Here is a 17,084-nt window from a genome sequence, read left to right as displayed (position 1 = left end):
TCATGATCTCTCAGTTTTCGAGTTCGAGCCTCACATTGGGCTCTCTGCTGTCAGTGTAGAACCCGTTTCAGATCCTGTGTCCCCGTCATCTCTCTCTGCCCCTCCCCTGCTTGTGTTCTCCCTCTCAAAATAAATAAGCATTAAAAAAAAATTGGGTAAAGTCACTCATTTTGTAAATGAACTTTGTTCTTTTTCCTGGGTTTTTACTTTGTTCTGCATGTTCTGAAACTTCACAAAAAGGTGTTTTGGTATGGACCCATTTTCATCCATTTGTGTCAGGTACATGATGGGCTCTTTAAAAATTTTTTTTTTTACATTTATTCATTTTTGAGAGACAGAGCACAAGTGGGGGAGGGGCAGAGAGAGAGGGAGACAGAATCCAAAGCAGGCTCCACCTCTGAGCTGTCAGCACAGACCCAGACGCAGGGCTCGAACTCACAAACTGCAAGATCATGACCTGAGCCGAAGTCGCACGCTTAATTAACCAGCCGAACCACCCAGGCACCTCATGATTGGCTCTTTAAATCCAGAAATTCCTATCCTGGTTATGGGAGATTTTGTTGATTTATTTTGTTGATGATCTCCTTTCCATTTGTGTGTGTGTGTGTGTGTGTGTGTACGTCCTCTCGCTCTCTCTCTTTTTTTTTTTTTTGGTGGCGGGAGCTTGTTTTATCTGGCTCTTAGGCTTCCTAAACTGCTCTTCTATGTTTCTTATTTTTTCTCTTATTTTTCATCTTATGACTTTTTACCCTACTTTTTGGGAAAGTTCCTCAACTTTACCTTCTGATCTTTTCTATGGAGTTTTTATTTATGTCATAATAGTTTTAATTTCTAAGACCTTTATTTTTTTTTGTTCTCTCAATGTTCCTTTATTTAAAAAAAATTTTTTTTTAACGTTTATTTATTTTTGAGACAGAGAGAGACAGAGCATGAACGGGGGAGGGTCAGAGAGAGGGAGACACAGAATCTGAAACAGGCTCCAAGCTCTGAGCTGTCAGCACAGAGCCTGACGCGGGGCTCGAACTCACGGACCGTGAGATCATGACCTGAGCTGAAGTCGGACGCTTAACCGACTGAGCCACCCAGGCGTCCCTCAATGTTCCTTTAAAAATAGCTCAAAAAGCATAATTTGGAAAAGTCACACATAATGATCAATTCAGAGGTATAAATTTTGGGGAGTTAATTTTTTGAAGCAATTCTGGACATAAGAAAATGTTTTAAGAATGGAAAAAAACCCTCTCATTTTTAACATTTTACCATCTAATCTTGGTGATGATCTGTCTCTCTGTTCATTATTTTATTTTTTGATGCATTTCAAAGTGAGTTACAGATATCAGTTAGCCTCACCCCAAACAATTCAGAATGCATATTGTTAACTAGAGCAAATATATTTTTACATTGTTTTGGAGTAGCATTTATATATAGTGAAATGCTCACATTTTTTTTTAATGTTTATTTATTTTTGAGAGAGCATGAGCAGGAGAGGGGCAGAGAGAGAGGGGTACAAAGGATCCCAAGCAGGCTCTGACAGCACAGAGCCCATAGCAGGGCTTAAACTCACAAACTGTGAAATCATGACGTGAGCTAAAGTCGGATGCTCATCCAATGAACCACCCAGGCTCGCATCTTTAGATACTATTCGATGAGTTTTGACAATTGCATAAACCTTTATCAAGATACAGATATTTCTATCACCTCAGAACATTCTCTCAAGTTTCCACCGATCCCTGGCTCCATCCTGCCTAGAACGGCAGACGTGGTGGCCCTAGACCCCCCCTGAGCTCATCAGGGACACTCTCAGCATAGACTGGAGTGGGGCCAGGCCTCTCTGGACTGCCTGCCAGCTGCTTCAGCAATGACAGGGTCCCATACAGGGCAGACAGGGGCTGCTTGGTTTCCAGATCCCAGGTTGACCTGGGGCTATTCAGTTCCATTTTCAGCCCACACTCCTCCAGGAGGCCATAGGTGATGGCCAAATCCTCACCCTGGAGTGGGGCAAGGAGCTCGGGTTTGAGGGTAAAGGGGATGTCCCAGCAGTATTTGAAGTTGGGCTCCAGGATGCTCCTTACCTAGAATAACCAGTATCAGATGTTACACGTCAGCATTTGAGGTCGGGAAGAGAAAATTTGTCCCAAGAGGGTCATGCAGGGTAACTGAAAGGGACAAAAGCTTTGGAGTCAAGAGGGCCCAGAGTCATGTCCTGGTCATGCCCTATGGTCAGTGTAATTGTGGATACATTATTGGAAATCACTGAGCATTGTTTCCTCAGCTGCTAAATGATTTTATTAACATTTCCCTTGCAGAATATGGCATTTGGAATTAGATGTGTGTGTATATCCATACATGTATGCAGTGTGTGTGTATGTATATGCATATGTCTATACACACATATATCCTTAAATATGTGTATGTGGAGAGAGAAGAGCGATTCCCAAATGGTAACTGTGTATATAAAGCCGGGATATGACTCAGGGACTCTGGGTTCCCAAACCTGGGTTCTTATATGGCTATTTTAGAACCGTGGGGGCTGTCAGCAGGGGTTGCCATGGAAACAGAGACCCTCCTGATAGATTCATACCCACTGGGCCTGTTGCCCAGAGGGAGATGCAGCCAGGGATTTCCCAGTTGCCAGAGCAGGATCCTGTCTCCCTGGCAGAAACCTGCATCATCTCTTCTTCCTCAGATTCATTCTTAACTCTGGTTCTTTCCCCCTCTTCCCTGGACACTAGCCCCTGAGAATATCTCACCAGCTTCTGCTGCTGGAGCAGGATCCTCTTTTCCATGGACTGGGCCAGCAGATCATGTTGGGTGTCACTCAACACTGGGAACAGGGGGACATTTGGGGAAAGAAAGTGATGAGGGGTTAGATTTTCCTCTCCCCACTGTGAGCTGGGAGACCCTATGAGAGGGGAACTCTGAGGCAGAGGAGTCACCCATTGGACTTTGAAGGTCAAGTTCACTTTACTGGAAAATCCTCCTTCTACTCTTGGAATGCCTCCAGAATGCTACGTAATGTGGTCCAGAGGATGGGATCCTGAGGCTGGAGCCTGGAATCTTCCACTCATAATGATCTGTTGGATGAACTTGGGCTGGTCACTTTCTAGACCTCAGACTGTTTCTCTGTTCACGTGGCAAATTTATCTCACTAAACCCTCTGGACATTTCAGAGAGGGGATATGTGAGGATGAAGATCATGATATTTGAAGGGTTTTGGAGAGATGGCGTCTAACCCATTGCTTTCACGAGGTCTGAAGGCCAAACTTGTGACTTTCCTACATTTCCCCCCAGATCATTCTTACCCATTATGGCTTCAAGGAGGTAGATGATGTGGAATCTTGCCTGGATCCATAGGTCTCTTGTGTCCGGTTGCATCTCATTTAGGATTGTGCCCCCAAAGTCATCCAAAAGATCTAAGGGGCTCCCATCCAGCTATAGGAGACCCACATTATTAGTAATAAGATATTACTACTACAACTACTACTGGTATATAATTTTGCCTGTGTCTTTTAAGTCTGTAAGTGATCAACCAAGGTGGGAGGGTCAGGGCTCTTTACCTGTCCCAGGGGATTCCTAGCAGCCCCAATATTTGGCCCCTGGCCTTGTCATTGTGCCTGGGGCCAGTGTCCCAGATTGCTGACAGCCTACTCTTTCCCCTGGCATTGCCCCATCCCTCCTCCCCTGTGTATCTTGATAGCCATATTTCCTAAACCTGCCCCTTTTACCACTTTGATCAGCCCTAGGTAGTTTTAGGAACTCCTCACCGTGTCCGTGAGGTTCTGCAGAGCCTCTCGGTTCCCAAGCATGTTCAGGATAGTATGGAATATAGAATCCTGAGTGTCCTTTGAGAGCTGGGCCAAGGCCTCCATTTCCTGGAAAATCTCCTCATGTAGTTGCTTGAAATCTGCCCTCAGGCGTCAGCATCAAACCAAAAATGGGTATAATTCTTTGATTACAACATTCCTGGGATGATAAGCCCCTCCCCATCAAATATGAACCCTTTTATCAACCCAGAGCATCTCTATGGATGCCATGTTTGAGCTCTGGGAACAGGCTAGAAATAATAGACTAGAAAACAGACAATCCTAGTGCTATGAAATGAGGGGAGCAGAATGCAGGGAGCAGAGATGGAGATTCTGGAAAGGGGTCATGGGAAGTAGAAGAAAATGACCAGGTGCTTATTTCTGGGACATGTCTAAAATAACATGGATTCTGTGGTTGGGCTCTTAGAGATGAGGATCTGAGCTCTTGGCTCAGTTTCTACGTTTGTTAAATGGGGATGTTATGAGGGATTAAATGAGTTTATGTATATAAAATGCTTGGAGTAGTACCAGGTAGAAGACTTGAGCCATCCTTCTTATAATGTAATTCTACTTGTATCATCTATATCCATATGGAATTAACCAAGGAATGGATTTGGGGGCTCTCTGCTTGTCTGAGGAGACTTTGGGTGCACTCAAGATGATCTGCTGAGTGAGAGGTCACTAGAACGGACGTGCAATGACACAGGCATTTCTGTTTGGTTCACTGCTGTATCCCTAGTACTTAGAATAATGCCTGTTGCCCAGTAAGTTCTTAATAAAAGTTTGTTGCAGGTATGCCCACACAAACGAAGGAATGAATCAGTGGAGCTGACCAAAGTGTAAGTTTGGAAGTAGACCTCAGTTTTCTGAGTTGCATGGAAACTCCAGTCAGGGCTCTCAGTTCTGCAATTCCCTACCCTGGAAGCCCTGGATTCTCTCTTAATAAACACTCACCTTGCCAAAGGACTCTCTGTATTCTTCCTGGAAAGAGAATCACAAGGAATCATCTCTTTTCTCATGCTCAAATTTGCTTTTTGAGACACTTGGGAGGGTTCTGGCCTCTCATCACCTCCTCCCTCTTGCTAGACCTCTTTCTGCCCCAATTCGGATGGATCCCTCCACCTCCTGGCCTTCCTGGATCCTTCCTATTCCACCAAGACTAGGGCCAGTCCCTAGGGCAGTGGTGGCAAAGGCCAGGGAAATCTGCCCTGCTTACCAGGTGAGTGCAGCACAAGATCCAGAGGCTTCCTTACACCAGATATACTCATTGGGTACAGGGGACCATTGTTCACAGCAACTAAAAGAGAAATTATACCCCCACCAAGAGTTAGCTTCTGAAGACATTTGGTTTCTCTGGCCTTCTGCTCCCTGCCTCCCCCCCCCCCCCAGCTCCTTTCCATCTATTCCTGCCCTTTGCCCAGAGGCCAGATCCTCCTGCCTCAGGCATGGACAGCAGAGGCAACTGTGTGGGGCGTTTGTGCAAAGTGGCCTCATGGAGGGATCAAGTCCCACCTTCCTGTCTCTAAAATCACCCACTCACTTGATGTCTTCACCTTTCGTAGCATTCTCTCTGGAAAGAGAAAGAGAAGTGCTCATTCACAAAGCCTTAGTCTGCATTCTCCCCTTCCTCATCCCAACCTCTCCCTCCTCTTTCCAGCTTTCGCCTCCTCCTCCCCCAGATTTCTTACCTCTTTTCACTCCTTCAGTTGATTCAGAGCCTAGGCATATGGAGACCTTAGGCAGCACACCCACAACCCCACCTCACAGTTCAAAGGGGAACTGTGGCCAGGGGCCGGTGCCAAGGTCAAAGGCAGGGGAGAGGAGGAGGTGATGGAGACGCTTGGCTGGAAAGGTTTCCCTGTGGGTCTGTGGGGGCTGAGCCCTTACTAGCATCCGAAGGGGGTCAGTGCTCAGCAGGGCCTGCGTCTAGGCAGAGAACCTGTCCAGCTCTGAAACTCACCTTCTGGAAAGGTTTTCTGCGTGTCATCATCTGAGATGAGGATATCTGGGTGGGAAGAAGCCAGGCCAGGAGAGCTGAGGTTAATCCTGCTGGACTGTTTTCCAGCCCCTGCCCGTAGCCCCCAGGCTTCCTCCTCCACACCCAGCCTGGCAGCTTTTCTCAGTGTGGCCAGGGGACACCTCCACCAGATTCACCTGTGATGCTGGCTCAAACTCAGAGCCCCTGACCTAATTCTACCTTCTGAATCAGACTCTCTGAAGAGAGCCTGGAGCCTGCCTTTTGAACAAGCGCCTGGGTTGATCACTGTGCTGACACTGGAGAACTTCCTCTGTAAGGTAAAGGCAGTTGGCTTTGTCCGTCCTTCTTTGGGTAGGATTGTCTGTCTGGTGCCCTTAGTCTTACTCTCGTGAGGTCTCCTCCCTCACCTGTCTGCTCCCAGTCCTGCCCCCTTCCTGGGTGATTTCATGCTGCACCTAAGAAATGCTGAGACAAGATGTTCGAGGGAGGATATTATAGACAGAAGTGTGTGTGTGTGTGTGTGTGTGTGTGCACGCACGTGCATGTCTGGGGGTGGGGGGGAGAAGGAAATGGCATCCCCTGATCCCTGAGGAGCTGGACCCTAGCTGTATCAGGCTCACCTCTTCCTGGGACTTAAATTGGGGGAGGCTGGTTGTGTCCCCAGCGCTCACCGTTCCATCCAGGGGTATAGTTGCTGTTTGATGCAAATGGTTTGCCCATGTGGAGTCAGAACCCGAAGTGTGTGCGCGTGCTGGGGCACTGAGGCCCAAGAGCAAGGGAGGGAGAGATGTAGATACAACCCTGCCTTATGTTCCTGGGGCATTGTGTCTGCCGGTTTGTTTGGGATCCTGCGGCTATCTCCTGGGCTTTCTCCCGAGGTTATGGGTACCCTGGGGAGCGCCCTGTGGCTCCCCCAGGCCAGCTGCTGAGAGCGGCTTGAGTGGACACTGGAATGAATGGAGATGATGGGGTTGGGGCTGCCCTTGGCCTGGTGCCAAGGACACCTCCACGCCGGACCCCCCTTCGTCCCTGTCCACACGGGAGACTATATCTTCCCGGAGCAGCGTTTCTGTCAGTCAGCCGTGCTGGGAGGTGGCTTTGGTGGTGGGATGTGTGTGCCCCCACAGTGGGGAGGTGTTTCTCGGCCTGCTGCACAGAGCAGCAAGTGGATGTGAGCTGCTGGCCCTTCCCCTCTCTTTCTCTTCTCCGGAGAAGCAGACGCCCCCTCCCCATCTTCCCCTTTCAGCCTCTGCTTACCCCAGCCATTGTTCTCGAAAATCAGCTGCTTCTTCTTATAGGCGATCACAGTGCCCTCTGGCAGAGTCAACATCTTCTCTCTCACTTTGAGACCCTCTCCCTGGCCTTGACCCTGGAGAGAGAAACCAGGCAATGTGGTCTCATGTACATGTGATCTTAAAACTCAAATAGATCTACTTTTGCACTGGTGGTGGGAATGCAAACTGGTGCAGCCACTCTGGAAAACACTATGCAGCTTCCTCAAGAAATAGAGCTGAAAATAGAGCTACCCTACGACCCAGCAATTGCACTACTAGGTATTTAACCAAGGGATACAGGTGTGCTGTTTCGAAGGGACACATGCACCCCCATGTTTATAGCAGCACTATCAACAATAGCCAAAGTATGGAAAGAGCCCAAATGTCCATCAATGGATGAATGGATAAAGAAGATGTGGTACATAAATACCATGAAGTATTACTCAGCCATGAAAAAGAATGAAACCTTGCCATTTGCAACTACGTGGATGGAACTGGAGGGTATTATGCTAAGTGCAATTAGTCAGAGAAAGACAAAAATCATATGGCTTCACTCATATGAGGACTTTAAGAGACAAAACAGATGAACGTAAGGGAAGGGAAGCAAAACAAATATAAAAACGGAGGGGGACAAAACATAAGAGACTTTTTTTTTTTTAATTTTTTTTAACGTTTATTTATTTTTGAGACAGAGAGAGACAGAGCATGAATGGGGGAGGGTCAGAGAGATGGAGACACAGAATCTGAAACAGGCTCCAGGCTCTGAGCTGTCAGCACAGAGCCTGATGTGGGGCTCGAACTCATGGACCGCGAGATCATTACCTGAGCCGAAGTCGGCCGCTTAACCGACTGAGCCACCAAGGCGTCCCCATAAGAGACTCTTAAATATAGAGAACAAACAGAGGGTTACTGGAGGGGTTGTGGGGGGGGGGCTAAATGGGGAAGGGGCATTAGGGAATCTATCCCAAAATTATTGTTGCACTATATGCTAACTAATTTGGTTGTAAATTCAAAAAATAAAAAATAAAATGAGAAAAAAAAACTCAAATAGATCTAGAAAGCGATATGGTCCCACGTGCATGTGATCAGAGACCTCAGCACCCCCCGCCCCCATCTCACCTCCCTTGATCCTGATTTATAGGTGCTGCTCTTTTTCCTTCTTGTTCCAGTATTTGCCTTCCTGTTTCTTGGTTTTGTGTTTATATTGCAATGATTTAATTTTTTTTCCAGATTTAAGTATATCCAGTCACTTTCTCCTTTTGGTGATAAGGATTTCATTTTCCTACTCTTCCCCCTCCCCAACCCTTCACTCCTCCTTCCCCCATCCTCGTAAAATGTTCACATCCCAATACCTAAGGTAATATCCATTGTTTACTGTTGGGGAGACTCCTCCTCCTCACTCCAGATCTTTCCTGTAGCAGTTAATTACTAGGACAGTTGGGTGCCCTCTCTGTCTCTTGTGGGGATACATTTTTTGAGACCGTACATATCCGAAGACCTCTCTCTTTTACTCTCACACTTGAGCATTATTTTGACTGGACATAGAAATCTAAGCTGAAATTCCTTGGAAAATGACTTTTGTTTTCCTTTTTTAGAAATATGCATGATTTTCTTTTTTTGTTTTAAAGTTTTTATTTTTTTATCTTAGCGGGTGCATGTGGGGGAGGGGCAGAGAGGGGAGGGGGACAGCAGATCTGAAGTGAGCTCTGCACAGACAGCAGAGAGCTGGATGTGGTGCTTGAACTTGCAAACCATGAGATCATGACCTGAGCTGAATGCAGACGCTTAACCGACTGAGCCACCCAGGCGCCCCCATGCTTTTCTTTTTGAGGCAGGTATCCTGATAATTCGCACTTATGTTCTGTGGTATATGTTGACCCATTAAATTATGCCTCCTGTTTGGTCCTTTCACCTGGAAACACATTCCTCTGGTCTCCTCACCTTTGTTGTATTATTTTTTGGATGATCTTCCTTCTTTTATTGTGTCTCTGTTATTTCTGGAACTCCTGTTTTTCAGATGTTGTATGTTTGGAATAACCCTCTAAACTTTAATATGAATATTCTCCTCTTTTTCTGCTTACTTTTTTTGGGGAAATGTCTTTGATTTTATTTTTTGGCTTTCCTATTTTAAAAAAAATTAGACTTCTGGTTTCTGTGCTGGCATACTGTAAAGAGCTTAGAAGTTGCCACTCTGTCTTACAATCAAGTGAAAAGCTGAACAAACTTTACTGAGTATATTAGTCTGTAGAAAAATAGAACCAATAAGCTTTCTGTCTATATATCTATATTTCTAAAGGGATTTATTGTAAGGGATCTGTTCATGCAATTATAAAGGTTGAAAAGTCCCAGGGGCACCTGGGTGGCTCAGTCAGCTAAGTGTCTGGCTTTGGCTCAGGTCATGATCTCATGGTTCGTGAGTTCGAGCCCCGTGTCAGGCTCTGTGCTGACAGTGCGGAGCCTGCTTGGGATTCTGTGTCTCCTCCCTCTGTCTCTCCCCCACTCACGCTCTGTCTCTCTCTCTGTCTCCCTGTCTGTCTCAAAAATAAATAAACATAAAAAATTTTTTAAGGGGTTTCTGGGTGGCTCAGTCAGTTAAGTGTCAACTCGTGGCTTCGGCTTGGGTCATGTTCTGACAGTTTGTGTTTGAGCCCCACCCATGTCCGGCTCTGCACTGACTGTGGGGAGCCTGGGTGAGATTCTCTCTCTCCCTCTCTCTCTGCCCCTCCCCCACTCACACGTGTGCTCTCTCTCAAATCTCAAATAATAAAAACTTAAAAAAAATTCATAAAAAGAAAAATCCCAAGATGTACAGACCCAGGAGAACTAATGGTATAGTTCCAGTCTGAATTTAAAGGCCTTAGAAGCAGGAGTGCAAGTCAGAGTCTGATGGTAGAGCAGCGTCCCAGCTGAAAGATACTTAGGCGGAGAGTGAACTCAAGTCTTTCTCCACCTTTTGTTTCATTCAGAACTTCAGTGGACTGGATGAGGCCTGCCTGCGTTGGGGAAGATAATCTGCTTTACCAGTCTACTCGTTCAAATCTCATCCAGAAACATACAGGCACACCTAGAATAACCTTGAACCAAAAACTGTGTACCTCATGGACCAGTCATGTTGGCAACATAAAATTAACCATCACACTGAGTAGTAATTACTGTATTCTGGAGACCTGATTGACTGTTCATATGTATTATCATGGACTTTTATGTAGGAGTTATATTTTAAGTAGTTTTTAAAAATTTATTAATTTTTAATGTTTATTTATCTTTGAGAGACTGAGACAGATCATGAATAGGGGAGGGGCAGAGAGGGAGGGAGACACAGAATCCGAAGGAGGCTCCAGGCTTTGAGCTGTCAGCAGAGAGCCTGATGTGGGGCTCGAACCCACGAACTGTGAGATCATGACCTGAGCCGAAGTCGGACACTCAACTGACTGAGCCACCCAGGTGCCCCATATTTTAAGTAGTTTTTTTTTTTAAGTTTATTTATTTTGAGAGAGAGAGAGAGCAAGTGAGGGAGAGACAGAGAGGGAGAGAGAGAATCCCAAGCAGGCTCTGTGTTGTCAGTGTAGAGCCCAGCACAGGGCTTGATTCCACAAACCCTGAGATCATGACCTGAACCGAAATCAAGAGTCAGATGCTTAACTGACTGAGCCACCCAGGCACCCCTGTAGGTGTAGGTGTTATATTTTAATTTTATGGGTGAGGGACCCTATGTCAGAAACATGAATAATGACCTCAGGCAGCCTAGTGAGTAAATGGCTTCTCCAGAATTCAGCCCTACTCTTTGATGAGAAGAATGTCCTGGTGAGTCCAATGTCAACTAAGAGAGCGCAGTGCAAAGCAATGGTGTGGGAAAACGCTGACACAGCTGGGAATCTACAAACCGTTTAACAACATCACAGCCCAGGAGCGATGCTTAGAACCGGCACCTGCTGTGAACACCTGGGCATAGGCCAGACACACAGCTGAGCATTCGCCCTCTGCAAAATGCCTCAGGGTGTTCTCCTGTTCTCCCAAAACCCCGTCAGCACACCGAAACTGATGTGAAAACAGCTGGCCGTGGACATACCCTCCAAACTGGAGTTAAGTTTGGTTTCAAACTTCTTTGTCCACTGGGTGGCGCCTTGCTCTCCTCTAGGGTTAATACACAGATCTTGTGAAAGTTAGCTCACATCTCCGTTTTTGTCTTGTTTTGTTTTTTTGGTTCCTAAATCTCTTCAGTGAGGACAAATTACATATAAAATATATTTTGTGTAAATGTCCATTATAACACACGCACACACACACTTTATATGTCCCTGAGTCACAGTTCATGTTGAGTAAATATTTGATGAACTGCTTTGTTTCAAACTTTTTTTTTTAATTGTGATGATTGTAAGTTATGTACATCATATGTGCTTGGAGATATTTAATCTTAATACGGAACACTTTCTACTCAGGGTATCACAGTATTTAGGATGTTTGAACTGCTGAGGTTTTGTATTGTATGTGGCCCTTTGTTTCTTCCAGCCATAAAGCTGCACATGTATGTAGTATAGCAACCATACATATATATCTTTTAAGTTTATTTATTTATTTGGAGAGAGAGAGTGTAAGTGGGGGAGGAACAGAGAGAGAGGGAGGGAAAGAGAGAATCCCCAGCAGGTTCCACACTGGCAGTGCAGAGACCAACACAGGGCTTGAACTCACGAACTGTGAGATCATGACCGGAACTGAAACCAGACGCTCAGCCAACTGAGCCACCCAGGCGTCCCAACAATCATACTTTTAGAGTATCCAAAACCGATTGTTTAACCAAAGCAAAATATAATTGCAAATAATTAAATCTATTTCTATTTTATTGATATTGAATAACCTCATATATTAAAATACTAAAACGAGCATGTTAGAATATACTCTCGGGTCCGGAGTCAGGATTCCTTGGCACATGAGAAGTGGGAAATAATGACCCCATTCATTCCAACCCCCAGAGACAGGCCCTAATAAGATGCAGAGCCCCTGGGAAGTGGGGTGGGGCTGGCTGTGCTCTTGGTGTCCCCATCCCACTTCAGACAACCGTGTACCTTGACAGAAGTCATCCAAGGGATAAAGCATTTTCCCAAAACGTTCACACTGCTGCTGTCATGCAGCACAGTGCTGTTGATCAGTTCCACGGCCTCTGTCACCACATAGAGATTGTCATCTCTGCCCCGGCACTTCCTCAGAAACAGCAGCTCCTGATCCAACACTTTCCTGAGGTAGGTGGGAAGAGAAAGGTCACAGTGGGAAAGGGATGCCTTTTTTTTAAATGCTTATTAATTTATATTGAGAGAGTGCATGCATGCAAGTAGGGGAGGGGCAGAGAGAGAATCCCAAGCAGGCTCCACGTTGTCAGTGCAGAGCCTGACGTGGGGCTTGATCCCACGACCGTGAGGTCATGATCTGAGCTGGAATCTAGTGTCAGATGCTTAACTGACAGAGCCACCCAGGCGCCCCCGGGAAAGGCGGGCCTTCTTGGCTCGTTGTGGATTACTCTTCTAAGACCCTGGATGGGGTACAGAGCATTTGGAATTTGATAGGTGAGTTCTCCATGGGTAGGAAGATACTGGCTTATAGGTTAGGTTGCTTAGGGCAACAGAACATCTTCTCTGATGTGCACGGTGGAGGGGTCCCCATTCTCTGACGGGTATGGTATGACAGTATGCATACCATATTATGAAGAGCCATTTACATTTTCCAAAATTATATTGGTCATGTTAGGGTAGTTTGTACATTTCCAGTACCAGGGGCTCTCAGCAGAAGAGGCTCAAAGTAGATGAGTCCAGGTGATGGAGACCAGTGCTTAGGAGGCCCTGTTGTCAAAGCTGGGTACACACAGCACACGTGCCCGTGTGGAGCAGGCGGATAAAGTGTGATGAAGGAGGGCAGGTGCTGGGTGATTTTTCATGACTAGCGCAGATGGGCTTTATGGGTCGACCGTCCTTAGTAGGGGGCTTGGTAGAGCTTGACTTGAAGATGTAAGTTGGGGGAGATGTGGAAGGTCTGCAGTGCTGAGACTCAACTCTGGTTCTGCTCCAGGCCCCACCCTGCTTGGTGCCCTGGTGACAGCCATGTGGAATACTGAGAGACCCTTAAATTTGCCTTTCAGGGCAGGAGGTCACTGACCATCCAGTGCCCTTGGAGAGAAATGCAGGCTTCTTAACATTTGGGCAAGGAGTGTGTCATCTGACTCTGCTTACCTCCCAACCTTCACTTTACATCACCTTCATCCTTGTTGACGAAGCTTATGCTTCCCTGGCCTCCCCCTCCTCTTGGAAACACCCAGCTCTGTCCTGTCCCAGGGCCTTTCAGCTCTAATTCGGACCCTTTTCCTCTTGCTTGCTTCTTTCATTCTTTAGGTTTGAGCTCAACTGTTAGCACCAGAGAGAAACCTAAACCGACCACCTTCAGCGTCTCTTTGACCTCGTCCTGTTTCATATCTCCAGAGCTCCCGTCGTGATCTGTAAGTGCCTTCGGAGCTGAATACATGACATGCCCACATCCCCTCTATTAGAAATAGCCAACTGCCTTTTTTTTTTTTTTTTTCCATTAAAGGTCTGACTTCAGGCTTACTTATTTCACTTGGAGCTAGCTAATTAAAATGTATCCTAGAAACTGCCTCTTTGCTGAAATATTGAGAATTTCTTTTTCTTTCTGAGCAGCTAAAGAATCTCAGATACTCTTTTGCACCATAAACAGTCTTTGCAAATGTTATTGTTAATAAGGGCCTTGTAAGAACTCAGGAATACGGAAATTGTCCAATGCCCTGTGAAAGTAACTTTTAGTCTTTAAGCAGTCTGTGATTTTTAACTTCTTGCTTTCTTAACAATTTATTGGGTTTGTAAACACATTATTTAAGTTGGCATTTCTGTTTTTACTTATTTATTTATTTTAAATTTATTTATTTATTTAGAGAGAGAGAGCACCAGCAAGCTGGGGAGGGGCAGAGTGAGAGGGAGAGTGAGACAGATTCCCAAGCAGGCTCAGTGGTGTTAGCACAGAGCTCCACAAGGGGCTCAATCCCACAAACTGTGAGATAATGATCTGAGCTGAAACCAAGAGACAGACGCTTAACTAACGGAGCTGCCCAGGCACCCTGAAGTTGACTGTTTTTAGAAGGCAGTAAAGACTTAAGTTCTTCGTTGAGCTCTTAAGAGATCGTTTGACACCCGCCTTTGCCTATACGTTTGGAGGTAAATGAAATCCCAGGACACTACTTCATACCTTATGTCAACAGAGAGTTTCCGATTCTTTGTCTCCCATAAATTAATACTTTGTTAATTAATACTTTATTTTTTATCGCCCGCTCTTCCCCACTGCCTGCCCTTTGCCTGTCCACACTAAATATGAGCGGCTTTAGGGTAGAGATGGGTAGCACATGATAGCGCAGTAATGGGTAATTGCTGTTTTAATAAATATGTATTAAGTGACTAATAATTATTCGCTGAATGAATGAATAAGCGAATAACCAAGAAGAACAGCATAGCTTGCCTGCGGTGTAATTTTCTTCATTCAGAGCCTCAGCAGCAAGGCCTGCTAGGTGTCTCTGCCCACAAAGAGAGTCCAAGGGGCTCTGTTGACCAGTCCTTCCTCTCCCATGGCCTCACCTCTTTAGAAGGTCATTCCAGTTTTGGGGTGGGAAGGTAACAGCGTGAAACTGGAGGAAGGTTTCATGGCACTTAGTAGCTTCCCCTGACACATTCGTTTCTAGCATGGCAGTCACACCTGCAGAAGCCTTGTACTTCCGGAACATGGTGTCACTGAAGATAAATGGTCCCTTGATAACAGTTTCTGAGGACAGAAAAGTGGACTTCAGGTTTAATCAAAAATTTACTCTGGAACAGTTGGAAAATGGAATGGAGATAGAATGACCAAGTCCTGTGTTGCTTCAGCCCTCTTACCTATTGAAATCTTTCAGAAGCTAACAAAATAATGTGGTTTTTTTGTTTTCTTTTTATTAACTTGTTTTATTTTTTATTTTTTTAAATTTACATCCAAATTAGTTAGCATATAGTGCAACAATGATTTCAGGAGTACATTCCTTAGTGCCCCTTATCCATTTAGCCCATCCCCCCTCCCACAACCCCTCCCTCAGTTTGTTCTCCATATTTATGAGTCTCTTCTCTTTTGTCCCCCTCCCTGTTTTTATATTATTTTTCCCTTCCCTTATGTTCATCTGTTTTGTCTCTTAAAGGCCTCATATGAGTGAAGTCGTATGATTTTTGTCTTTCTCTGACTAATTTCACTTAGCATAATACCCTCCAGTTCCATCCATGTAGTTGCAAATGGCAAGATTTCATTCTTTCTGATTGCCTAGTAATACTCCATTGTATATATATACCGCATCTTCTTTATCCATTTACCCATCGATAGACATTTGGGCTCTTTCCATACTTTGGCTATTGTTGATAGTGCTGCCATAAACATGGGGGTGCATGTGTCCCTTCAAAACAGCACACCTGTATCCCTTGGATAAATGTCTAGTAGTGCAATTGCTGGGTTGTAGGGTAGTTCTGTTTTTAGTTTTTTGAGGAACCTCCAGACTGTTTTCCAGAGTGGCTGCACCAGCTTGCATTCCCGACAAAATAATGTTTAAGTGTAAATTACTGCTGAGGACAAATGTTTGAATCAACCCAAGGGTCGGATAACAGGGATGTCATCTCAAACCCTGAGACATGGTGACATCGTGTGTGCCCTGGTCAAGGAGACCCATGACATCATCTTTCCTCTGCAGCAGGTGCAGTATCTGGCCCCAGGAGACAGCATGCTGGAGCAGAAAATGTTAAGCATGTGGAGCCAGACGGATCTGGGTTTGGATTCTCGTTTTACTAGTTCCCAGGGTACATAACGTAGAACAAATTATTTTATAAGTTTCAATTCACTGTTCTGTAACTGGGGGTAGTGTTTCCGACTTAAGAAGCTGCTATAAGTATTAAATGAACTGATGAATGCTCGGGTCCAGATATTAGTAGATTCTCAAATAGTCACAGGTCTTGCCCAGTGTCTTTTGGCAAAACTGCTCCTAACGTTTACCTGTGTGTGTGTCTCAGGGATTCTTGCATGGTACACTACCTGTCTGGGCACCTATGTTTTCACTCCCCGCCTCCCAGCCCTTGTTGGCAATACCTGGGACTGAAGAACTTGGCTCCAGGATGTCCATGAGGGTGTATTCTACTGGAATATCAGGTAGTTCCCAGAACTGTGAGAGAGTCTTCTTTTTCTTCCGTAAAATTGCAAACTGACGGAATTTGTTGGCGTCCAGCAGGTGTTTCACAGGTGTCAGGTCTTTGTCTCCGAGCTCTTTGACCAAATTCTTACTAATATTCTCAAACATGGAGGACATGTTTCTAGGGACAGATAGAAGGGGAGTACAGATTTCAGTGGAGATGGGGAAGAAAGTGGGTAAGCTGTCACAGAGCTTGATGTTTTTCCTAAGGAAGAGGACATATATGTGAGATTAACTTAGGTCTTAGAGTAGTGACTAAATCATACTTTCTCAATTTTGGTATTCTAAACACAGCCTGGGCTTTGGAGGGAAGCACTGCTGTGAAGTTCATTGCTCTTTATGGCTAGAATAGAAAAGCCTGTGTATCTCCCCACCCCCAAGCCAAGGGCACCCTCCAGGCCCAGAAAGTGCTCAATGCTATCGTCAGCAGAAGGGCCTGAGAGAAGGTTAGGTATATGGCACAAATCCACGGTCATGGTAGGGGTGGTGGCCGTGTTGGCCATCAGAGAGTGAGGGCCTCACGGGGAAGTGACCTGTGAACAAAGACTTGAGCTGGAACAAGGTGGGGAGGAGGGAACGACATGGCTATTTGGGAAAAAGGGTTTCAGGCAGAGGAATGAGCAAGAGCGAAGTCCGACAGGAAGATACGTGGCAGGAGAACAGGTGCAGGACGTGAGAGACTTATCAGAAAGGGAGGGGGAGTTGGGGCAGGCCCTTGCTGGTCTTTATTACGATGTCGTTTGTCCTTAGGTGGGGTTGAAAGCTGTCGGAGTGACAGATGGGACTCC

The 17,084-nt window shown here is 45.6% G+C and overlaps 1 protein-coding gene across 1 annotated transcript; it reads right to left on the bottom strand.

The window, feature by feature from the left end:
- Positions 1 to 1,742: 1,742 nt before the first annotated feature.
- Positions 1,743 to 16,413, bottom strand: GSDMC (gasdermin C). Its single transcript, XM_047073874.1, has 11 exons — positions 16,197 to 16,413; positions 14,678 to 14,861; positions 12,116 to 12,284; positions 7,042 to 7,147; positions 5,761 to 5,805; positions 5,341 to 5,370; positions 5,017 to 5,097; positions 3,762 to 3,901; positions 3,300 to 3,429; positions 2,748 to 2,821; positions 1,743 to 2,069 (listed from the first exon to the last, which is right to left on the bottom strand). Exons 1-11 carry the CDS (start codon positions 16,411 to 16,413, stop codon positions 1,743 to 1,745), a joined length of 1,503 nt encoding a protein of 500 aa, XP_046929830.1.
- Between the last annotated feature and the right edge of the window lie 671 nt (positions 16,414 to 17,084).

This window comes from Lynx rufus, unplaced genomic scaffold (genome assembly GCF_022079265.1).
Source record: "Lynx rufus isolate CCGP_SWC_20201006 ecotype Redwood Valley unplaced genomic scaffold, mLynRuf1.p SCAF_12, whole genome shotgun sequence".
Classification (NCBI taxonomy): Eukaryota; Metazoa; Chordata; class Mammalia; order Carnivora; family Felidae; genus Lynx; species Lynx rufus.
The sequence above is the reverse complement of the archived record's forward strand: the minus strand, read 5'-3'. Positions and strand labels throughout refer to the sequence as shown.